Source organism: Paramisgurnus dabryanus, chromosome 17, assembly GCF_030506205.2.
Source record: "Paramisgurnus dabryanus chromosome 17, PD_genome_1.1, whole genome shotgun sequence".
NCBI lineage: Eukaryota > Metazoa > Chordata > Actinopteri > Cypriniformes > Cobitidae > Paramisgurnus > Paramisgurnus dabryanus.
In genome coordinates, this window is record NC_133353.1 from 29,779,994 (window position 1) to 29,806,049 (window position 26,056).

The following is a 26,056-nucleotide window of genomic DNA, read 5'->3' on the forward strand; positions in this document are numbered from 1 at the left end:
TTACCACTGTGCAGGCTGGTGGTGGTGGTGTAATGGTGTGGGGGATGTTTTCTTTGCACACTTTAGGCCCCTTAGGGCCCTATTTTAACGATCTAAGCGCATTGTCTAAAGCGCACAGCGCAACGTCTAAATGGGCATGTCCGAATCCACTTTTGCTAATTTAGCGACGGGAAAAATGTTTTTTTGCGCCGAGCGCATGGTCGAAAAGGGTTGGTCCTATTGTAATGGGAGTATTTTGGGCGTAACGTGCAGTAAACCAATGAGAGTCACACTCTCATCCCCTTTAAAAGCCAGTTGCTCTGGCGCTATGTCTAATCCCTATTTAGATGACGGACTTTGTAAACTGAAAAACTAAGCGGAGGAAGAAGATCCCCAGTTTAAGATTAATGTTAAATAATTGTGTTGTTTTTCCACTTGTATTGAAATTGTTATTTTTTTATTAAAACCTTTAAAACCCGTTTTCTTTTAGTCATGGAAGTAAAAAGCAGGCTTGTAATTGCTTTAAATGTATGGCTATCCAATATCATCAAAAAATAATTTACAAGTATGTAAGAAAAGGTTTGTACTCTAAAAATACTTTATTTGTAACAAACAGGAGATAAAGAATTTACAAACGGCTCTCCTCACGTTTCAGCACTTTGGACAGCGTTTTTTTTAGCAAAGAGTTTTTTTAAGCTTTACTTAAAAATGTTTCTCATCTCACCATAACCACAGTTACAGAGTCATCATATACAATAAATCCGTGAGGTAGCATTAAAAAAAAACATTTAAAAACATACGCATTTGTTCAAAGCAAAGCATTTATTTACTTACCAGGCTGCAGGTGAAGCAGCTCTTTGTGCCTTCTAACGTCTCATAATTAGTCCTCATTTATGTCCAAGAAACTCAATAATAATCTTTTACATTCAATCCTTTAAACTTTCATATTTAAAAGCATTTTTGTGCTGCTGCGCATTCATGTACCTTGTGATAAGCAAACCCGCGTTGTCCTCCCGTGTATAGGCGCATTTTACTAATGCGCTCTTTAAATAACATAAAACACATTGCGCCATTGACTTTAGAGCAGGTTTTTGTTGGTCAATGGCGTAGTCTATTTTAGTTGCCTCAAAATAGCAACGCGCCAACAATGCGCCTGAACACACCTCGTTTTCAGACCAGAACGCCCATGGGCGCAAAAGGGGGCGCAAATGCATTTGATATTTAAACAACGCGGCGCTAAACGTGAAAATTAGGGTGGAAACTAGCGAAAGACACTTGCGTCGCGCATTGCGCTGCATTGCGCTGCATTGCGCCGGGTGTAAGATAGAGCCCTTAATGTCAACTAGGCATCGTTTAAATGCCACAGCCTACCTGAGCATTTTTTCTGACCATGTCCATCCCTTTATGAGCACCATGTACCCATCCTCTGATGGCTACTTCCAGCAGGATAATGCACCATGTCACAAAGCTCGAACAATTTCAAATTGGTTTCTTGAACTTGACAATGAGTTCACTGTACTAAAATGGCCCCCACAGTCACCAGATGTCAACCCAATAGAGCATCTTTTTGGGATGTGGTGGAACGGGAGCTTCATGCCCTGGATGTGCATCCCACAACTTTCAGCACCTTGTTGAATCAATGCCATGTAGAATTAAGGCAGTTCTAAAGGCGAAAGGGGGTCAAACACAGTATTAGTATGGTGTTCCTAATAATCCTATAGGTGAGTGTATATCTAACAGTGTGTACTGTGCTTTAATATAGAAATTCAATTTTGTGTATAGGTCCAACTTGAAAAATCTACTGCACACACAGAAATAAAAAACTATGAAACGAAACCAATAATATTTGCTCAAAAGCCAAATACACTGACAGGCACTCAATCCAGGTCTATTTTCATTCATGATTCTGTGTGAGATCAGGCACTGTGCTGTGAAGGCAGTGACCTGTGCGTGCACACGTATTTAGCTCTCCCCAACCACTTCTTACCCCTCATTTCCCATTTTCCAAATCTGATCTTGATATTTTTCCTGAAGGTTCCCACTAACGTTTGGCTACAAAGGGGCCGTACGTGTTTATCTACCAGCACAGAGGGGCACTGTGAGCCCACAGCCCAAACACCAAAGACTGTGAAGTTCACACACCAAGTGGTCTCTCAGGATTACCTCATGAACATTTAAGACTATCCTTTACTATGTTAAATACACACCCAGCTATGTCTGAAGACTTTTAAAAACTACAGTTCGCAGGCACAATGTTGAAAATGATGTAAAGCAAGTTTGGGCATCTTTATGCATTATAAGTAATTTTTAAAGCAAATTATTTATTTTTGAAGGCAGATCTTTAACAAATGTGACCCTGGACCACAAAACCAGTCATAGGTCGCACGGGTATTTGTATCAAAAGTCAAACATACATTGTATGGGTCAAAATTATAGATTTTCTTTTATGGAAAAAAATCATTAGTATATTAAGGAAAGATCATAAAGATATTTTGTAAATTTCCTGCCGTAAATATATCAACACTTTATTTTTGTGAGTGGATGCAGTTGCTAAGGACTTCATTTGGACAACTTTAAATGCAATTTTCTCAATATTTGATTTGTTTGCACCCTCAGATTCCAGACTTTCAAATAGTTGGCCAAATATTGTCCTATCCTATAACAAACCTTGCATCAATGGAAAGCTTATTTATTAAAGACACACTATGCAGTTATTTTACCTTAATATAACAGCTTCAAAGTTATTTCGGTGGTAAACAAAGTCATAGTAAGGCGAATCATCCTCCTGTTGAAGCTCGGGGAGTTAAAACATTATAAGCAAACGCGGTATTTTATTATTATATGCACTCTACACTTGGAATAAACTTCTTATTATCCGCCTATTACCATCATCTGTAGTTTAGTAGACTATGCAGTAGCCTAATATTTGTATGAAATTGTGAAACATTACCTGGTCATTATCTTTGGAGTACTAGAGTGGGAAATTACGACAGTTGCAAGTATTCTCCAGCGACTCTAGGGGTCGCAGTTTGACAAAAACGCCGAATTGCATAGAGCGGCTTTAAACTTTCAGATGATGAATAAATCTCAATTTCAACAAAATTACTGGTTTTGTGTTCCAGGGTTACAAATGTTGAAATCGTGTTTATTTACATTTCTCATTTTATTGTTTTTCTTTGGATAAAAAAACTAGGTACAGGAAATGCCTAAATGTAAATATGATTACGAATAAAAGCATTTACCAATATTATTATTTTATTTTTGGGGGGGTTACACTGAATTTATTTTTAACAAAAAAATTTTTTTTTACCAAGCTGTCACTGGGGTGTTACCCATTCAAAAAGTTCACCTTTGGACCCAAAGAGTTCATATTAGTACCCCAAATGTATACATATCTGTACATATTAGGACATTTTTAAGCTTGGGACCTTGTGTAATGTGAGCATAATGTGAATCACGCACAATACAGTAAAACCAGGATTCTGTGTTAGGGAAAAAAATAGGGCCAGTTTTGATTTCATGTTGACTTGCCTGTGATCAGTAGACCGAGGATTTTGAGATGAACCCAAAGGAAATCTTTCAGTATATATAACAAGAACAAAATGAGAGCAACTTTTGTTTAACAAGCCCAAAAAGCAACATATGGCAAACACTAATACTCAAGTGACTGTTCGAAATAACAATCTTTTTCCAGATCATAGAGATATATAGGGAGCGAGCTGTTAAGTGATTACTTCCCCTCTCAGAAATGTGCAATAAAAATATGTGGTGCATGTTTCATTCACGGATCAGGTTACTGAATATTAATGACAAAAGCAACCACAATAATGATGTTACTGATTAAAAATGGGTGGATGCTGAGGCCTTTTCGCTCTGATCCTGTGCTGCGAGTTTATAGGATCAAGGATCTGATGTATTTGGAATGCAAGAACATGCTGTTCATATCTAAAGCATGTATGTTTATGAAAGCGAGATGCACCTCAGCAATTGAAGAAACCTTGAAGAAACGTTACCAGTAGTCTCTAGGGTCAAAGGTTGCCAAAACCAAACTAATTACACGTAAAAATCTTTCATTAAGGCACTGGAAAACAGATGTTGTTAGATCACATAGTACATCTGGCAACTAACAAACTATTGTTACAAAGAGGGTAAATTAAATTAAGCCATTAATTTAATGGTATTATATTTGCATTTATGCATTTGGCAGATGCTTTAAAGGGCATCTAGTATGCAAAATCCACATTTACAAGGTGTTTGGACATAAATGTGCATGTGTTGGTAATGTGTGAACATAACCACCCTACAATGGAAAAAAATCTCCGTCCTCATTAAGCCAAAGCAGTCTCATTAGATATGCTGTTTTTATCCTCTTGTTAATGTGACGTCACACTGATAGACCCTGCCCACAGACACTGACTGACAGTCCTGCATTACTACAGTTTCCACCCTCAGCGTGTTGTACGTTGTCTGACATATTTCAATAGTGAGATACTCTTGTCTCAGACTGTATTCACAAGAATCTGATCTATTTTAACTAAAAGCACATTTCTCATTTGGCAAAGGAGTGAGGAGCAGTAGCTCATTTGCATTTAAAGGTAGGGGTGCGCGGGGCAAAAACTAACGCGGGGTTAGTAGGTTGAGGTTTTTGTTTTACCTGTATTTTTTTCACGCTCCCAAAAGAAATCTCCTGCAAATTATTGGAAATGTATAATTTTTTTTCCAAAGAGTTATTGATGAACGAGTGTTTTGGTGGCATGTAAGTAAATTTTTTCATCATAAGTTTTTTTCAATTTGTAAGTTGGATGTGCAAGATACCAAATCCAATGCCATGCCATATTAATCAGTGTCTTGTTGACTAAAACAAAGCATTGTTTTGAAATATGTCTGCAGCTCTTAGCAACATTTTTGGTGGGCTTGAAAATATTTTGACCCAGCGGGGTTAATTGTAACGCTGTGTTACAACTAACCCCTCAGCACTTACGATATGAAAACTGCTTACGTTAGCGTAACTCTTGCCGTTGTTTTAAATATACTACACACGAATGATTGCTGGCTGCCAACAAAATAAATGTGCCTGTCTTATCAAAAATCATGTTTTTTTGTTCATATCTTTAATATTGATTGAATAAGGTCACGTCAAAGATTGAAATCCTAATGAAATGAATAGCTAAAATCAGACTTGATGCTCAATATCTTTTTATTTTGAAACTGTATGGTTATTACAGACTGGGTCACATATAAAAAATGTTTTGACATAATTGTGCTTCTTTTTCTCACATATTTAGACATTTGTATCCATTTACAATTGTTGGAAAAGAGCTGGATGAATGAATACAGTCTGGATACCTGTCTATTATAGACATATATATATAAACAATGTCCACTTCAAGTATATAGACAAAATAGTATTTAAATATTTGCCTGCAAACTTATTTTTTAGCAAGTGTTACAACTCTCCCCCTGCCTGTTACAATTAACCCCCCCCCCTATGGGATAAGTTGTAACGTTTGCACTTCTGTCACGTTTGGTGTAATTGTCCAACAATGGTAAATACTAGAAACAAACTTCAAATGTTCATTTGTAGCAGAGACGTGTGTGCTGCTTGTGAAAAAATATAATGAATCAAACTCAAATATTTTTTGAATGATTGAGCCAAAACCAAAAAGCGTTAGGTTGTGCACCGCTCTCCCCTACATACACAAAAACAGCAAATTTTTGCTCAAACTTCACAGACACATTCTAGGCACACATGAGACTTAGTATCACACCTTGTAAAAATTGGCATTTAATCCAAAGCGACTTAAAATGCATTACAAGGTTTATATTTTTATCACCATGTGTGTTCCCTGGGTTCGAACCTATGACCTTTTGCGCGACTAATGCAATGATCTACCACTGAGCTACACAAGAGCCTCCTTGTGATTAAACTCCTTTTGATTAAACTCCTTTTGTTTAAACCGAAATGGTCATGTGCCTCCCTTCTTCTCCCAATTAGCAAGACAAACACAACCCCAACCTGGCTACAGCTGACAAAAGGTTCACATCAACTTAACCACAGCCATCTATTTTTCTTGTACTCTTGTAATCTCACAAAAATGAAGGAAATTCCATTGTCTGCCTGCTTAAATAGTCTGGTTATAAATAGTAGGTAATTTTATCAGCGAAGGAAAACTAGGTTTTGAGTAGTAGCTTTCCTAACACACTCTGACAAAATGAATGAGATGTGTAGGTTTGGCAGACAGATTGACCCAGCGCAGGCTTATTGACATTGGCAACGTCTAAAACATTCCCTGTGTTTGTATTAAGAGATATTTTTACTGTAATCAAAGGGCATCAATCACAAATTTGCAAACCACACGAACAGTTCCTTCACTGAGAAGTCTGGCATGTTTACCCCACAACCTTTTTCCCTGCTATGTTTATGTTTCCGACACAGGGATGTAATATCGCTTAATACATGCTGTTAAACAAACAGCCTAATAATGACAAGGGATCTTATAAGTGTTTGGGGGTGGGACTTTAAGATCTTATCAATGAACACTTTCTATGGCGTCGCTCTATGGCTAGATGTTTCCCCAGACGAAACAAGGTTTCTGTGGGTTCAGAATGACCAATCCGGCTTCTGACCCCTGGCTGACCAGGTGCTCTTTGAACAGTAGTAAATCAATGGGCGGCATTCATGGTGCACTCGCAAGTGAAAGGCAACAGTGACTTTTGGAAAAGGAAGTTGGAGTTGAGTTGTTTGAGTTGTCTGAAGAAGAAACGGTAAACTACGTTTGACGCCAAGTCGGTGATGTCATGGTGTTATGGAAAACATCACGTGGAAGACCACCAATTAGCTGGCTCTTTGAAAACTTCAACTTAAAAACAAAACATATTGACGGAATAAACTGCACAATTTCAACATAATCAAATAGCGATTTCCCGTAAAATGTATTTTTTCGCACTTTAGTTACATACAGACTTAACATTTTGGTTCGTGCACAAAATCCACGTAATCTACATTCCATAGACTCGCCAATATTTGATCAAAGATGGAACCTGTATGCCATAAATGTAAAAAACTCACATAGCTTATACTGTGGCCAATGTCTAAAAAAAAGTTAGCTTTCCAAATCTACTGTAGTACATAACAACAATACAACACATTACCACGCATCCAAACCTATTAAGCTACAAATCAGTGGGACACGTGTCAAATAAATAGCTTGAAATACAAAAAAAGTGAAAGCTTCCTAGCAGTCTTTAGTTAGTTATGGTCTCGTACGCAACATCCTCAGAAACAGGCAGTAACGCAAGCAGCAATTTCCTTGGGAAAAGGGCATCTGTGAACCAAATGGTAGAACATGATGAGGGACGGATCATTGAGATGAACAAGACAATGGGCTGGGAAATAAAAGCCCCGCACATTCGATACCGCCCTGCTCGGGACGTCCGTTGATGCTAATCGAGAATGTCACTCAAATAGCGAGTTTTGGGAAAAGCAATTGAAGTTTTAATTGCGGCTTCTCTTTCATCCGGGCTGCCTTGGCAAAACCCTGCCGCTTGTTGTCATCTTTTGGCACGTTTGATTTGGCTGCCGAGTTTTGACTTTTAATCATCCGCCTCGTGACTGCGCGACATAATGCGACCAGCAACGGATGTCATCGTCTGTTGCATTTGCCAGGGATCAGCTGCCTGTCACTGTGATCCGCTAAAGAATTCCATGTGTTCACGATAAAAACTGAATTGCTTGACGCTTTGGTTTCTAAGTACTTTAATGCCTTCTGGATGAGCTTCGGGATGGCGCAGGACCTGTAGGTATTGCATCACAAATAATCAGTTTTTTTAGGAAGTATCTTCTGGAAGATTTAGCGATCTGGTTCATATTTCTGTTTGTCAATACTGTAGCTCCACCAAAGGACATGCTGGGAAGTCCTTCCTTACAACAAACCTGATGGGGCCGATGTCCACCTGGGCCATGCCATCCATCATGCAAGCCTATCGAGGCTCTGTTTTTGCAGCCATCTGCATGTGGTTGTCTTACTACAGGTGAGGGCTTTGTAATGTCTTTCCCACGCTCAATAAAACTGTCCACACTGCTTTATGGATGAAGATACTTGACTGGTTCGGAAAGAGGAGACATTGGCCAGTTGGCTCGGTTCACCGGTCCTGAACGCATTCCACCTCACCGTGCACTTTGTGAAAATATTCCAGGACTATCTGACAAACACTACAAACTAAACTATCAGTCAATGCCAGGTTATGACCTGAATAAGTGTGTCTGAAACCTGCTAGTCAAAGACATTTCTTTCAGACTAACCAAAAAAAAAACCAGGATTGATGGATATTGTTGGATATAATAGACGGCTAAGGATGCATGTATGCTTCCTTCAACATTCAACCAGATGAAGGCATTTTAGGCATTTCTTGATGCCTTCCTGTTTCTGTATACAGCACACATCCTATACAGTATTGTGCATGTGTAGAGAGAATATTGAATGAATGAATTAAAGGGAGATGAAAGAAAAAGCTAAAAGGATACAGAGAAAGCAAAGCATAACAGATAAATATCTCAGCAAGCATACTGTACTGTAACTGAAGTCACTTCACTGTTTGCTGCCATCTACTGACTTCATGAAAACAGTCACAGAGGAGAGATACAAGCTTCTGAAGATTATCTATAGATAAAGCCAAGCTTTACATTAATTTTACAACACCAGAGTTAAAAGAAAATAGTTATTTTTATTATTAATAGATAATTAAACAAATAAATGAAAAAATGTATTACAGTATAGTGTGCAAAAGTCTTAGGCCACCATTAGATTTGCTGTTTTTGCAATGATATAGTGAACATATATAATTATTTCTCTCTTTATTGGAATACAAATACAGAAAAAAATGGAAATTTGAATATAGTATGAAAAAACATGCAAAAGTGACAAGTATTTAGTGTGACCTCCCCTTACATTTAACTAATAGCAGGCTCTCTTAAACCCAAGTTAAATTAAATCCTAATTTCTAATTCTAATCTAATGGCTTCAGGACTTCAAGATGTGTTTAGTGCCAAACTAAATACTGACTTTTGCCAGAAGAAGCCATTTTGTTCTAAAAAGTTTCTTTTATTTTACATTTTGTGCCCATATTTCCTGTATCTTTTTAATAAAGAGAGCAAAGAAATTATGGATTGTCATTAAAATTTTTCTAAAGACTTTTGTAAAATACTGTATATTACTACAATAAATAATGAATATTTTATTTACGGTATTTTTCAATAACTGAGTTACTTAACCCTTACTGTGCGTTCACACCAGACGTGGTAGAGGCGGCAAAAACGTGCTATTTGCGCGTAGTTGGACGCTTGAACATTTTGAGTTTACTCGCTTTATTCGCATGTGAAATTCTAGTCGTTCGAGACATTGACGTGGAAATCCGCGTCATTGGAGGGGCTTTTGCGACTCCGCTAGCTTCCTGTAATCACGTCACTTCTTAAGCAAGCTCCTGATTGGTTAACGCGGAGCGAATATCTGCCAAAGTTCAGATTTTTCAACTGGTGCGTTTTACCGCTTCAAAGCTCAATTCGCGCGGAATGCGCCGTTCACGCCACGGCGTTCGCGTGTACCACACCGCAGGATGCCTATTCGCGTCTTTGCATTGACTTAACATGTAAATCACTTGCGCTTGCCGCCTTTTCCGCGTCTGTTGTGAACGCCGCGTTATGGGTTTTTTGGGGACGTTTTCATCCACTATGGGTTTTTTTTATTTGGCCACAACTTTCTCTGTGTTTCAGCAAATGAAATGATTTTTGGTGACAAATCTTATATTGACACATATTTTGGTAAAATGAAATTTTTAAAAAACTCTACAATAAACCATGGGCAAATTCTACGACCCTTTCGAGTTGTTTGTGGATCAAAACATCCGCTAAATCAAACTGCTGTAAAAAATGTATCACATGAATATTATTTTTAAGGTTTTGCATAAATCTGTTAATCAACCTCAGTACTGATCAAAACTACCAAATGTTAACAAAAATTCCATGATTTTAATTATTTAATTGCCAAGTTCATAAGTGATGTCACTGATTTGGGGAATAAAACACACAAAATAACAGCTTTTCAATATAAAAAGTGATTGTAGACTGAAATTTTGGTCTTGGCCATGTCAAAGATTAGTAAAAACATTGGCTTTAATGCATTTTTTGTTTTTGTGCAGCATCAGATTTAATTAAAATGTTCACCTGTTCATGTGAACACACTCCACGTAAAAATAAATCAGCGTTCATTTTGCTGCTTGTGACTCCATCATACATGCACAGTATGGGAGTATAATTTTTTACATACCTTTTTTAAATGTATGTATTTATGCATTTGGCAGACGCTTTTATCCAAAGCGACTTACATGCATTACAAAGTATACATTTTTTATCAATGTGTGTTCCCTAGGTTCGAACCCATGATTTTTGTGCTCTCCCACTGAGTTATACAGGAGCACATTTTATGTGTTTTAGCAAGAGTAAAGTCCACTTGAATAAGTATGGAAAGGAAAACATCCCACCTTCAATCATATCGAAGGTGTCTGGAGGCATACAGTGTCCGGCATGACTCACAGCCCACACTGGATATCTTCTTAGGAATGTCTGATACAGGGTCCACATGTATGTCTTGTAAAATCCCACCACACCTGGGTTACCTGTGAAAAAGTGAGGATACTGTTTAGGCAAACATTCATTTTTAGCCCTTCGCTCTAAAAACAATGAGAGATTGTATAAAGAGAAGTCAAAGTCTACATCGGCATGGAAACAATCCCCAAAAAGCTCACGATAGTTTCATGTCACAGTTTAATATTAGTACTATACTCATTTTAACTTAAACTTAAATTCATCAATAACTGAGCTAACTTCATTTTTTTATAAAACTGTGACCCTGTCTGTGAAATGCAGGCTAAAGTCTCAAAATCTATTATGTGATTAGAAGCATCAAAGTTTCATTTCACGCAATGATTACACATTAATTTCAAATATCAAGGTTATATTTTCACAGAATGCTCTTTACATTATGTAGGATGGTTTTATGTAGAAAACAATGAATTACAAAAAATTGTTTAAGCTGGGTTTTCACAGACAGGGTCACAATTTATATAAAAGTTCAGTAATGGTATACCTGACTTTCAAGAACACAATATTAATCATATAAAACACAATAAAACTTTCTTGTATATTGCTTTGTTAACAGATCTGATGTACCTGGATTTAAATTTTGCCTAGTGAAAATCCATACAACAAACATTCCTCTTTCTATTTTAGCCCCATCAAATGTATCAGCTATTCAAACCAATATCAAGCTAAAACCTATAGGCCTACGAAAGCAAAAAACATTTAAAAACTGAATCAAGTGCTGAAGGAATGGGGTTTCTTTGGTTTTCTTTAATCCTGGTTGAAACAAGAGTTCTGTTCCACGCCTATTGACGTAGCTCAGTTGCTCTTCACAGATGAGGTTAACTGCAAGTGAGGGGAGATAAGGAGATAAATGGCATCTCTGATACCCAGCTGCCTCCATAGCAGAACAATGGACACACTGTGTGGTCAAAACCAACTTACCCTCTCGCTTCGAGAGAGTATCGACATGCAACAGCTTTACATGGTGATACATTTACCATGATGCGGTATATAGCATAGTGCTTTTATGAATGTTGTTTTACAGAGATTAATCGAAGGCAGAATTATGTTGGATGTTATGTGACTGAAAGTCCAAAGCAGTACAAAACAGGTTTGTACAGATGTACAGAAAGTAAACTATTCTAATGCTAACTTTTTGCCTAAAGCTAATCATAAACGAAATCAGGCTTATTAATCAAATCGTCATTAATCCTCATTAACTAAAGCATTGGGAGTGCGAACATTGCAAGTGCGAAACTATCAACACTTCCCTTGTTTATTAGTAGCGAAAAACATTATTGAACTAGCCAGAACATTAAATAAGCAAACATGCATGGGGTGGGGCTGGGCATGTGTGTAGTAATAAATGATTTCCACAGAGGCAAGATGTTTATTTGAACATTAAAGCAGCAATTCACAACTTGCCTCTCTATTGCGATCTCTGTTTGAAACATAAAAATGGAGATTCATTTAAACATACGCACGTGGGTTGAAGTCAAATAACATCAAACTAACATTTTCGGCAAAACCGTACCCGAAAGCTCAGCTTATGAATCATTATTAAGATTCCCATTGTGAATCAAGATTTCTTTATAGACTTTAACGAATTGGTAACACTTTACTTGAAGGGGTGTTCATAAGACTGACATGACACCTTCATAATCATGTCATGTGCTATGAACATAAAAGAGATTTTATGCACGTTTATGACAACTGTCATTATTGTGTCATTTGTTGAATTATTTCATTTTTAATGCAAAGATGACGTTGTTTGAGATGTCTTTGTTATGACAACTTGACATTAACCAATACATCATAACTTGTCATGACAACTTGACATTACCAAGACAACAACTGGCCACTTTTTACAAGTGATTTTAAACTGAATTTGTCTCTAAAATGTCATTAAGTGTTAATAATCGGTCATATAGTTTTAAAACAGCGTCATGAATATTTTTCTTGCCCTTAATACAGTGGTATAAATATAATTTGTCATTAAAATGTCATTAAGTGTTAATACTTTGTTTTATAGTTTTATAACAGCGTCATGAATATATTTCTTGACCTCAACTACAATCATAAAAATATAATTTGTCATTAAAATGTCATTAAGTGTTAATACTATATAGTTTTATAACAGCGTCATGAATATTTTTCTTGACCTCAACTACAATCATAAAAATATAAATTGTCATTAAAATGTCATTAAGTGTTAATACTCTGTCATATAGTTTTTTAACAGCGTCATGAATATTTTTATTGACCTCAACTACAGTCGTAAAAATATAATTTGTCATTAAAATGTCATTAAGTGTTAATACTCTGTCATATAGTTTGATAACAGCGTCATGAATATTTTTCTTGACCTCAACTACAGACGTAAAAATATAATTTGTCATTAAAATGTCATTAAGTGTAAATACTCTGTCATATAGTTTGATAACTCTGTCATGAATATTTTTCTTGACCTCAACTACAGACGTAAAAATATAATTTGTCATTAAAATGTCATTAAGTGTTAATACTCTGTCAAATAGTTTTATAACAATATCATGAATATTCTTCAGTTCATAATGTTTTTTTGAAGTTTTCACCATGTGTTTAACAAATGAAATCAATCATCCAATAATAATAATAATTAAAATTTATATAAAAATGTTTTATTGCATTTGGAGACCAATTCACCTAAAACTAAATAAAAACAGTACAATAATGGGTTAAGCCATGCAGCATTGGGTCCATATTGCTGCAAAGTTAATTACATTAAATTAAATTGATTAAATGTTTTGAAAAAAATTCAGAACCCTCTGTGTGAGGAAGAAAAAGTTTTGTTAGTTGTCAGTTTTTTTATGTATTGTGCACTAGGGCCGGGGCAAAAAAAATAGATTTTTCGATTAATCGTTTTTTAAAATGTGGTCGATTCAGAATCGATTCTCAAAAAGCAGAATCGATTTTTTTCTTTCATATTTATTTCTGCAAACATTGAACGAAAGATTAACGTTAATCGAATTACTAGTCTTCTTCACTAGATGTCACCCTATTTTTTGCTTTGCGCGAGGTTACCAAGGAGCAAGAGGCAAGCCTGTCATTCATTAATTCAGTGCTTAAAATGGCGGTTTCAGGTGCTTCATCGATTTTAATAATTACCCACTTGTAACCTGCTGTTCACTGTTCTTTTTATTAGTATAGTATTTGTATTTAATCTATATTTATTGAGTTGAATCGAGAATAAAAACCACCCGAGAACCGGAATCGAAAATTGAATCGAGAATCGAAATCAAATCGATTTGACAGCTTGTGAATCAAAATTGAATCGATCTGAAAAATCTGAATCGATACCCAGCCCTATTGTGCACATACATAAAAGTTGGTAAGTAAGGTATAATATTTTGACGTATCTGTTGCATTTTGTTAAGGTATTTAAAACTGTTTGACATAGTATTAACACTTAATGACATTTAAATGTAATAACAGTTTAATGTAATGTTAACCCATAAAGCTAGGTAGTTTAAGTTTGATAATTATTCTGCTATGTCATGTTTATGACAGATTTATTACAAGTTATGATGTATTGTTTTATGTCAAGTTGTCATAACAAAGACAATTCAAACAATATCATCTGTGGATTAAAAATGACATAATTAAACGAATGACACTTAATGACAGTTGTCATAAATGTGCATAAAATCTCCTTCATGTTCATGACACGTGTTATGTCATGATTATAAAGGTGTCATGTCAGTCTTATGAATACCCATTCAAGTAAAGTGTTACCAACTCATTTTCACCTCAACGTGACTAATATGCAACTTTCAACACAATCTCACGTCAATTTGTATCTATTTTACAAGGTACAGTAAGTAATTCATGAATTCATTACATCTCATTTTTTTGTTTTTTTACAATCTGCTTTCGCCTCGGTGATGTTACGTTTAGTAGCGTGGCTACATTATTGCTTTTTCCTAATAATTTTATGTTTTTGTATAATCCACACTGCTCGAATTCATATGAATTAGCCACCTTGTAAAATAGTTATAATTTAGTTCAGACACCCATACACCTTGCAATACAAATAAACCAGGAATAACGCATCCAGCAGCAAAGCATCCGGCAGCATACGCCTAGATATCCAGCACTCATAGGCCTGCACAGGGCAGGCAACTATAGTCGAGGGCCAACTGCAGCCCTCTTCAGACTGATTAAATCCATTTGTTTGTTTTCATTCATTCATGCTGCGAGTTTCCAAATCTCTTTCAGATGGGACTTGACATGCTCAAATTCCGTACTGCTTTGAGCCACTATTATTGGTAATGGCAGGTTTTTCCCAACCAGCCGCCACAATAAAGCCACCGGCTGTCTTGCACTAAACGCAGAGATGAAATCAAAGATTTCACTGTCACACATGGACCCAGACAGATCTCCTCTGCAGGGGCTGGAAAGGTGGAAGAGGCGACAAGTGTTCAACAGCTTGAACGCTGCTGCGCTCCTATGATCTAATAGCAGTTTTGACAACAGTGAATGCAATCTGTCCGGCCACTTGAAGGTGAAAATGTTCAGCAAAGCAATAAAATCAGAGCCAATTTGAAGCCGTGGTCGCCAAAAAAACCAAATGTTGCTTTGTGTGACATCACTGATGGAAAACAAACATTAACATTCCTAATCTCATAATTAGATTATGCCTTCACCCTGGATTTCACACGCAGGGTCACATACAGTACGCACATCACCGACCTAATAGTAATTCAGAAGTAAAAGCGTTTGCCCCCATGCATGGAGAAAGAATGCAAAGGAGGCATTCCTGCCAGAGTAAGAGGACAGAGGCATGAGCTATCTGCTCCTCTCCCACACATTATCATTTCCCCCTCTCCCTAAGTTCATAAATTCAGGGCTGCTCAATGGGACATTAAACAGATACCCTGCCTGCCGTCTCTGACCCCAAGACTGCCTGGACTACCACACCACTGACGTAGCCCTGCAGGTGCAGGACATTCTCTCTTTGTTATAGTTGCGCACATACATACACTGCACACCACCTATCCCTGACTCACAAACGTACGAGGAAAGCCACTAAATCAATTGATAAACACCAGCCGTGATGTGGATTTCACAGGATGAAATATGTAGTCAACACTGGCAGATGAATAAAGAATCGCTTTTGATAGCAGTTCTGCACTTTATGGTTAAACCTAGTTTATAGTCTGTGAACACGCCATTTAACCACCCATCTTGGGGCTTCTGAACATTCCTCAAAATATCTTCCTTTGTGTTCAACAGAACAAAGAAATTTATACAGGTTTGTAAGAACATGAGTGCGTAAATGACGACTGAATTAATTTTTTGGTGAACTATCCCTTTAAGTTTGGAGTTTTGTTTAAAAATTATGCATCAACACTGTTACTATTTTATTCTTCTTTTAAAATAATAAACTTTGAAAACCTTTACCATAATGCCATAATTATCATTTAGTAACAACAAGGGCAAGTCTTTGTTTGTTAATAAGCATTTTCACTTTTTAATCAATAAATTATTTAATCAATAAATAATAATAATAATAATAATTATTATTATTATGTTAATCGGTATAGATGGTTTCAGCAGTAACAACATAAACAAGTGGCTTTCATGGTCAACACGTAACTTCCAGTAAACTCAGCTAAGAATAAATAACAACAAAATCTGTTTAAAGTAGTTTATTTATATAACAAGCAAAATTAACAACACGTAGACTACCTAGGAAACCAAAACATTTGTTATTTCGACTAGGTATTTGTTTAATACTGCATTCACACCAACCGCGGTAGAGGCATCAAGCGCGAGTGATTTCAGTGTTAAGATGCGTCAATGTGAAGATGCGTTGACGCGCGTCTGGAGGTATCGTGGCGCGAATGAGGTGTTTAACGCGGCGCGGTAGACGCGATTCTGCCTCATTCGCCTGTCTAGTTCGCGCGAATTGAGTGTTGCCGTGGCAAACGTGCTAGTTGAAAAATTTTAACTATGGCAGAAAAACGCGCCGCGTTAACCAATCAGGAGCTTGCTCTAGTAATGAGGTGATTACAGGAAGCGAGCGGAGTCGCAGAAGCCTATGGAAGGCCCTCCCATAACGCAAATTTCCATGTAAATGTCTCAAATGACAAGAATTTCACTCATGGCTTTCACGGGCGAATGAAGCGAGTAAACTCAAAATGTTCAAGCGACAAACTAGATGCAGTAGACGCGATTTTGATGCCTCAAACGCGGCTGGTGTGAACCCTCGGTAAGAGTTCAGTTTCAGCAACTAGTCAGACCATTAACAAACAAAAACCGGAGGTAAAGTTCGGAACAGACGCATAATCGCGTCACCACGATGAAACCGTCTATAGGAAGTTCTTGAAATCGCAACCCCATTGACATGTTTTCCATAGTAAGCAGTGATAACTTAAAAGTGGATGTAGAAATATTAGCCTCAAATTCTACTGGGTAATATGTGAAAAATATTAAACTAAATTCATTTAGCTTAACAAGGCACCGTGTAATTTAAACGTATTATCCGTCTTACAGGACAATCAAAAATGATCAAATAGGCATCAACCCCAGCCTTAAGGAATGCATTAGCATCATCTGCTGCAATTTGTTCATGCAGACATTGTGTGAAGTTGTCTTTAACTTATTAGCTCTTAACATGCCATCATGCGGATCCAGTCTGCAGAAGTGAAAATGCTTATTGACTCTGGCAAACCTGCAGACAGATTGGTGAATATTGCCAGATCACCTGACAGATGACTCTCTCAGGATTACTTCAATCTATTCAAGAGGTATTGTAATCCCTGATAAAAGGTAGTAGGGGAGTCATCTACCGAAGGAGCTGGAAGAGCCTGGGTGACTGAGGAACAATTTACAAAGCAAAAGAGAACAGGTATTTTTAATATAAAAGTCAGTTTAAGCTCAAATGGCCAGGTCAATATACCTTACCATACTGTTGAAGATAAAATTACTATTCATACAGTCCCCCCAAAAAAGGATTTGGAAAAAATAGTTGGACAATATGCATTTAACAGATTCACTTTTAGTGAAAATCTAGCTTTGGTAACATTTCAGTGCTTCCTTGGTTCAACTGATCCAGCATGGCAATATCGCAATGTCAAGGGATCAAATGCCAGGTAATACACACACTGTAAAAAATGCAGTGTGACGTTTAAAAAACTTAATTATAAGTCAATTCAACCTACTTTTTAAGTTTTGACTTGTGATAAGATGACATAACTCAGAAAAACAAGTTTAAATTCTATAAAGTGGACATATTATGAAATTAATCTGCATTATCCAACCACAGCACTGCCATTTAGTACAGAGATCAGCTAATTTGCATTTAAAAGGACACACCTAAAACGGCACATTTTTGCTCACACCTAAGTGTATAACAATTTTACAATTTTATAACAATTTTAACATGTTATAATAAATTATCTATATAATATTTTGAACTAGAACTTCGATGCACCAAATTTATTGATTAACCATTTATTGATCTTTGGCTACATTATACCAACTAGAAATGGTCTAAAAGTGTACCCGTCACTGAGTGGTATAACGTTGCGTTTGTGGGTTCGATCCAGGAGAAAACATAATCCAGGGGAACACACATAATGCTAAAATGTATAAATTGTACACTGCAAAAAACACTACAAAAAATAAACTTTAAAGGTACAGTGTGTACATTTTAGCGACATCTAGTGGTGAGGTTGCAAATTGCAACCAACGGCCCAGTCCACTGCTCACCCCTCACTTTTAGAGTAGAGAAGCTACGGTAGCCACCACCAGACAAACATATCATCGCCGGAGACATTTAGTAAAAAAAGTTTGTCCGTTAAGGGCTTCTGTAGAAACATGGCGGCACAAAATGGCAACTTCCATGTAAGGGAACCCTCTGTGTATGTAGATAAAAACGTCTCATTCTAAGGTAATAAACACATAATGTTTCATTATGAAAGGTCTTTATACACCACTGTTAATATAGCTTTGTATATTATTTTGCATTTCTGTCAAGAGATCCTTCAAAAAATTACACACTGCACCTTTAAGTCATAGGAATAAGAAAAATTTTCTTGAAATAAGTTGACTTTTTCATAAACACTTAATTTAAGAAATTTGATCTTATTCCAATGGCAGATTTTTTTGCTTGTTTTAAGCACAAATTCGCTTAAATGTTATATTTTTTGTCTAAAAACTAGTTTTATTTTCCTAGGTCATTTTGACCATCAATAAAAAACATCTTAATTTAAGAATTTTTTGATATTTAAACTGAAAACAAATCAAAACCACTAAGTAAGAAAGTCATTTTGCAGTGTAAATTGCTTTGAATAAAAGCATCTGCCAAATGCGTAAATGTGAATGAAAATTTTTAGCTAGCATCTCGTCCTTATCTCCATCTAACAATAATTTATTCACTTTGTCCTGCAGTTGAGGGGATGTAAAAGCTCAGGGTGGACCAGCAATCGCATGCAACCTCCAGGTAACATTCCTAAAAACATTATGCCCCAAATCTCAGCAATGCATGAAAAATAATAACTTCCCTTGGCAGGCCCATCGTGACCCTGATCCACCTGCTATACAAATACTAGCAAGAGAATCATTATGGTAAAACTTTACAAATTTATATACTGTATTTGAATAACAGTCAGTAAGTTGGGTGGAGTAAGGCTGTTACTTACATGAACCATTAAAACTGACACAAATATTAGTTTCCCCCTGAAAAATACCCCTTGGATTTTTTAAAGGGAATAGAAAAGACCAGAGATACTTTCTTATTAGAAACATAATTTAAGAGTTAAACTCACCTGCCTTAACTTTTCAACTTTCCACATATAGAAAGAAAAGAGGAAAACAGCTCGGTTATACTGTCTGAAGATGGCAAAGGAAAGAGAAATCTTTGTAAGACTATTATGAATTATCAAACAACGTGATACTGTGGGCTATTGGATGCAGCTGCCGGGACAAGCGGAGTGCTTTGCACAGCAGGTTCCTATAAATCAGAACCATCTGGAGCTCCAGCCCTGACCCACAGAACATCTCACAGCTTTACATACTGAGTGATCATAACTTATATGTTTTACCTTTAAACTATAAACAGCTTGAGGACTTTTTCAAAAACTGCTCATTTCAGAATACAGTATATTGTATAGTTTCTTTACAATATTTAGAAGATAAACTTTAACTAGAACCCTTTGTTTGAAAGAACAAGGAACAAATTATTCAATATTCAACAATAATCATTGATCATTCAGTTCTGACCTATAGCAAGCTCAATAGGTCAGTTTTCAAAGGTAAAGTTTTCAATGTACTGAACACTGTCTACAACATAAGACACTTTGTGCCCAGCCGGGTACATTTAAAACCAACTAACACAACAAACCTGCTGCCATCCAGTGGTTCAGTCAGTTATCACAGATAGTATTCCTTTGTCAACTATGGTGATTTGACATTTATGGTATCAGAGATGAATATCAAAGTATCGATATATAACCTGATGTTGGGGCATAGAAAGAAATCTCCTTAAAACATGAAGGAAACATGCAAGACACAACTGGCATTTTGAATGATAACACCAGACCTGTATGACTTCAAGGTGTTGTCAATATCCACCACTGCTGAAAGAAATATTGCTTTGGTTTATATCGTTCTATGCTTAGCTTGTCTTGACAATACGACACCATTCCTCATGCATACAAAAAAGTCCATTAAAACAGAAGCACCTGTGGTAGACCTGGCGGATATGAGAGCCAAGGGAGTCCCTGGCGAGACTGTAGAGATTATTGCCGTTATCTCTAGAGAAAAGGGCACAGGCTCTACAATAACAGCGCTGCCGTACGGACTCCCATAAAGAGTCTATTGAGCACAATGCTCAGTGACATTCAGAGCCTGGTGAATAGAGACCACTAAGAGTAAGCGTCTAGAAGGTCATCAGCTTGACCACGCTCTCTTCCCTGCACATCTGTGGCTGGGACTCCCTTAATTCCCCCATAGTTCACGTCAGCACAACAAGTACTTAATGTACTTTTGTTAAGTTATGAGATTAAAGTGACTGCTTTGGACAAGTAAATGACTTTTCTGTTTTTGGAGATTTTGGAGGCGGGATCTTAAGAGATCCTGAGCTACAGGAACCCCTGACATGATGTTTTTGGACACTTGTTGAGTACTTGTTGATGTTTTTGACAAATATGTACACTGCAAAAAATGACTTTCTTAGTATGTTTGTCTTGTTTTTAGTACAAATTTCAGAAAATCTTAAATCAAGATGCGTTTTCTGTAGTTTTAAGTGTGGGTTTAGGTGAATTTGTGCATTTTTCTTGAATTAAGTGTTAAAAAAAGTTGTTTTAAGCAAAAAAAAAATACTTACATTTTATGTTTTTTTTTCTTTCTAAAAACTAGATTTATTTTTTTAGGTAATTTTGTTCTTCAAGAAAATACATCTTAATTAAAAAAAATTATATTTGTACTGACTGGATGGGGTGTGTCCAGTCATGCGAAAATGTTGAGAAATGTTTAATTACGAGCGACTACCAATGAGAACGAAGCAGTGGAGTTCACGTCATGCGTCTCTTGTCAGTTACTGGAGTGGACGTTACTCATTTGTTTATGACAACCAGATATAGAATCGCCTCTTTTAAAAGGGACGAGCGAGTCGACACACAGCAACAAAGTCGCTTATAATGTGAATGTACCTTAAGCCATGCAAATACCCAAGGATAAAGATTTCTTGTTTAATAAAACACTTTTGTAAAACCTATTTTTTTACTTGCAAGTTTAATAGTGTGGATAATTTTTTCTGTTGAGTAATATTTGGCATTGGCACTTTCATATGAAAGATTAATTACAATGCAGTTGTTAAAGGTACCCTCTGTCAAATTTTAGTGGCATCTTGTGGTGAGATTGTGAATTGCAACCAACACCTCAGTCCACAGCTCACCCCTCCCTTTCAAAATGCATAGAGAAGCAACGGTAGCTGCCACAGGAAAAACGTGGTGTCATCCGAGACAGTGGCCATGTCCCAAATGGCACATTTCATGTGGACTTTCGGTCTCGTGGCCTTAAATTGCACATTCTTGCCTACGAGTCTATGAGTCCGTAGGTGTCCCATCTGTCATTTTTATGCTACGAAGTGTGCTCATTAGCACCCCTTTGCACCCTTGATGCGGTCATTGGCGAAGCCCGCACTGCATCAGGCTTCATGCACTTTACCAACCCAGAAGTCCTTGTTAAAGAGCAATCAGACGACGGAACATTCACATTGATGTGCAACTTCTCTTTCTATTTCCGGCGTGACGCTCGAGTCTGTCCCAAAATACGATTCCAGTGCACCCTCGTGGACTCGTGTAATTTGTCTGCACCGCATGATTTGTCTGCACCGCATGATGCAATCAAAGTGTGGACTCTGAGGAAGTCCATAAGTCCAGAGTGTGCCATTTAGGACCAATCGGCTAATAACCAATGTAATAACAAAACACGCTTTATTGGACATTTTGTCCATTTAGGGCAGCTGTAAGAACATGAGGGCAACTTCCGGTGTATGTAGATAAAAACTAATTTCTAAGGTAATGAAAACAATACAGTTCATTTTGTAAGGTCTTTATACGCCACTGATAATATAGTTATGTATATTATATTGCATTTCTGTCAAGAAATCCTTCTAAAAGTTACACAATGCACCTTTAATAGACATTAAAATGTGATGATAATCCAAAAAGCATTTTTAATGTTTGACATCTGCTTCTGATATAAAACTTTTCCATAAGGTCAGTGAGCTAGATGCTTCTGTCAGGGACATATAAAATCATTTTCCACTGGGGATTTCTTCTTAACCCGAGGTCAAGTATAACAAGGTACTGTAGAGGCCTGATTCCACACTAAACTTTTCTTTACAGTATGTTCCCTGCATCTGTTTGACTGTTTTGTGTTTAGTGTATCACATCTAATATATGTCTACAGTATAACACAAACTCACCTGTGGACCAGCCCATGCTGTCTGCGGGTATTAGTTTTGTATGCCTATTCCTTATCAACAAAGCTTGGACGTAGAAAATGAAGTGTATTTGGGAGATCTTAATTATGAAAGAGTGGTCATTACTTTAATGATTGGAAGCTGCGCAAAAACCAAAAAAGTTGACATTTTATTAAACAAATATAATTTAAAGTATTGTGATAAATGATGAAGAAAATATTTTGATACAGTAAATGATGGTAAGTACAAAGTTAACAGTACCCATTGAATTCAATTATTTTGTTTTTCCTACTATGGAAGTGAATGGTTACAATCAGCTGTGTGCTTACCATCATTCATCAAAATATCTTCTTTTGTGTTTATCAAAAAAAATTTTTATAATAATTCATACAGATTTAGAACAACATGAGGATGAGAAAATAATGACAGACATTTTTGGGTGAACTATCCCATATGCTGATCTCTTATTTAATTGTGTCACCAAAACAGACTTTTTCCCATGCAGAGACTCGATCTATCTTACCTGGAATGATGAGAATGAGCATTTTGGGAGGGTTTGGGCCTTTCCTGGCAGCGTGCAGGTCTGTTGGACCATACTTGAGCACTTCAGTGACTGCACCTCTGCAGTAGATGTTCTCCACAGACGGATCCTCTCCGTGTCCCTCAGATCCTGGGCTGCACATCACATTAACCGGATCAGTCTTGAGCACTCCTGGACCACGTAAAGAAAACAGACACGTGACTTAATACTTCACAGATAATACCAGAATACAGACAAACTGACCAATAAGAGCTTTAAATCAAAAGAGCGAGAGAGAAAGATAATCACAGTATCAGGCAAATGACAAACAAGGACCCCCCCACCCCCAAAAATGGCAACATACAAGAGACACATAGATTAGTGAAATGAGAAAACTTATGATTGTGGAGGTGGCATATATGAATAAATGAAAAGCTCAAATGCAAAACCCTCTAAGTGCGTCTGTCTGATATGTTTTTTGTTGAAAATAAGCTTTTTTTTTCAGGCTCTTGTGTTAATGTTCAGTAATGGCACTCCAATGGCAATGAAAAAGTTATTAGTCAGTTATAGAATTGCCTTATTTCACAAATGTCTCTTTAGTCATATCATTGTTATTTAACAAACTTTTGACTGTCTTTCACTGCAAAACCATCTAAGTGTTTGCAAAATCTTCAGTCCCCCTTTACTTTCCTTTCTGAATAAAAAAATCATTCCAATGCTGCTTCTGGGCACTTATTGTGGCGTTTAATGGATTTTGCCAACCAAGGGCTATAACGTTTACATTTAGCGGTTCTTAAAATAAATATACATAAATAATAGGGCTGTCAAAAGATTAATTGCATACAAAAAGTTTGTATTTGCACACTATATTTGTGTGTTTATTGTGTGTAAATAATTTGTATATATATATATATATATATATATATATATATATATATATATAAAAAAAATCTTATCTTATATTTTGACAGCCCTCATAAATATATATCAGTGGCGGCCAGTGACTTCTTTTTTTGAGGGCGCACGACGCGAAGTTCGTCACAATATATATGTAACCCGTCATGCGTGTGATTCGTAATTTCAAAATATGTGTTCTGCGTGTTGAGTGATCCTATGTGCATCAAGTGTCTTAACAAAATAAGTGCCTGCTGCAGACGCTTCTAAAGGATTTATGATAAAAGAGACACTTGCTAGATACTCGCATAATCTCATGCGTAATCAGAGTTTACTGTTAAGGGAGTGTCTCTTTTATCATAAACGGTTTCGACACATGTGCAGCAGGCACTTATTTTGACAAGACGCGTGATGCACATGGTTCACATGACGCAACAAACACATATTTTGAAAACAAGCAACACACATGACACTCCGAACACATATTTTGAATTTGACCCCTCGGAAGAGCCGCCACTGATATACATTACTAATTATTACCATAATAATTATGTTATTATATTAAGTTCTGCCATGTTGTCTTTCTTCAAAGACATTTATTTAAAAAAATATATATATTTAATTTTCAAATTGAAACATAGCCATCTGTCTTTAATTTCTACTTTTGAACTCTATACTGTATTATCAGCGAGACATGTCTGTAATAATCAGCACAATAAGAAGTAGTTGGAACAAAAGTCACAGACAGGAGAAGCCAGCGATTTGTTAAACCTTAACCTTTGACTTTTAATGACAAATTGCAACACAAAGCACACTGGAATTTAGATTTAGTTATCTTATTCTGTATGTTTCTTCATGCCAACTAATCTATATGTGACCCTGGACCACAGAACCAGTCATAAGTAGCATGTGTATATTTGTAGCAATAGCCATGGGTCAAAGTTAGGTAAAGATGTGTCATATTAGGTAAAGATGTTCTGTGTTCTAATTTCCTACGGTAAATATATAAAAAAATATTTATCATTAGTCATATGTGTTACTAGGACACCTTTAAAGGTGATTTTTTCAATATTTCAATTTTTTGCACCCTCTGATTCCCGAATTTCTAATAGTTGTATCTTGGCCAAATATTGTTCTATCATTACAACAGATATCAATAGAAAGCTTATTTATTCAGCTTTCAGGTGGTGTATAAACCTCAAGAAAAAATAAATGACCCTTATGATTGGTTTTGTAGTACAGGGTCACATATAAGACTTTCAGTATCTCAAATAAAGCAGTAAGATGGAAAGGAATGGAATAGAATTAAACAGATTACAAAATAACCAAAACAATAGATAAAGAAATAATAGAATAGATTAGAATAGAATAGAATAGAATAGAATAGAATAGAATAGAATAGAATAGAATCGAATCGAATCGAATCGAATCGAATAGAATAGAATAGAATAGAATAGAATAGACACTAGTATTGGGAATTAAATTCAGATATCACTGACAACCTAAAATAATGCAAATTGCTAAGTTGCTTCATTTTTTAGTAACAATAGTTTAATTAGACAATTTAAGATTTCAGAAAAATCATTACTTTAAAATCTCACAATGCCCATTCATTCAGTTAATGTAAGCTACAGCTTCACATACAAAGATATAGCTGTAAAACCTTTGAGAGATTTAAAAGACTTCGTTGCTTTCTTACCAACAGACGTTTTTCTTTTGGGCTTTTGTGAGCGAATAAAGTTCGCAAAAAGAGATGTAATGACATTTACTGTAATCTTCTGACAGCAGGTACAAAAGAGCAAACACTTCCTACTGTCTCTTCTTCATTCCTCAATTGTTCATATGCTGCGAAAAAACGAAACTCTATATCGCCCCCTACTGCACTGTATGCACAACCAGTCAACCACACTACATTCATTTGCCAGTGAATACTGTAGGTTACTCAAATACTCTACACGTGCTACATAACTAACTAATGTATTTAAAAATGTGTATGCTCTTTGTACCATATTAAATATGAGTAGAATTTAGTAATTGGTCAGACTTTGTGACA

The 26,056-nt window shown here is 36.4% G+C and overlaps 1 protein-coding gene across 1 annotated transcript in view; it reads right to left on the reverse strand.

The window, feature by feature from the left end:
* Positions 1-25,822, reverse strand: part of ldah (lipid droplet associated hydrolase) — a 63,206-nt gene extending 37,384 nt beyond the window's left edge. The window contains exons 1-3 of the mRNA XM_065288342.2: positions 25,703-25,822; positions 23,113-23,301; positions 10,516-10,650 (exon numbers count right to left, since the gene is read on the reverse strand). Of these exons, the coding sequence (XP_065144414.2) occupies positions 10,516-10,650; positions 23,113-23,272 (295 nt within the window). The 5' untranslated portion in view covers positions 23,273-23,301; positions 25,703-25,822. The remainder of the gene's footprint in view (positions 1-10,515; positions 10,651-23,112; positions 23,302-25,702) is intronic.
* Between the last annotated feature and the right edge of the window lie 234 nt (positions 25,823-26,056).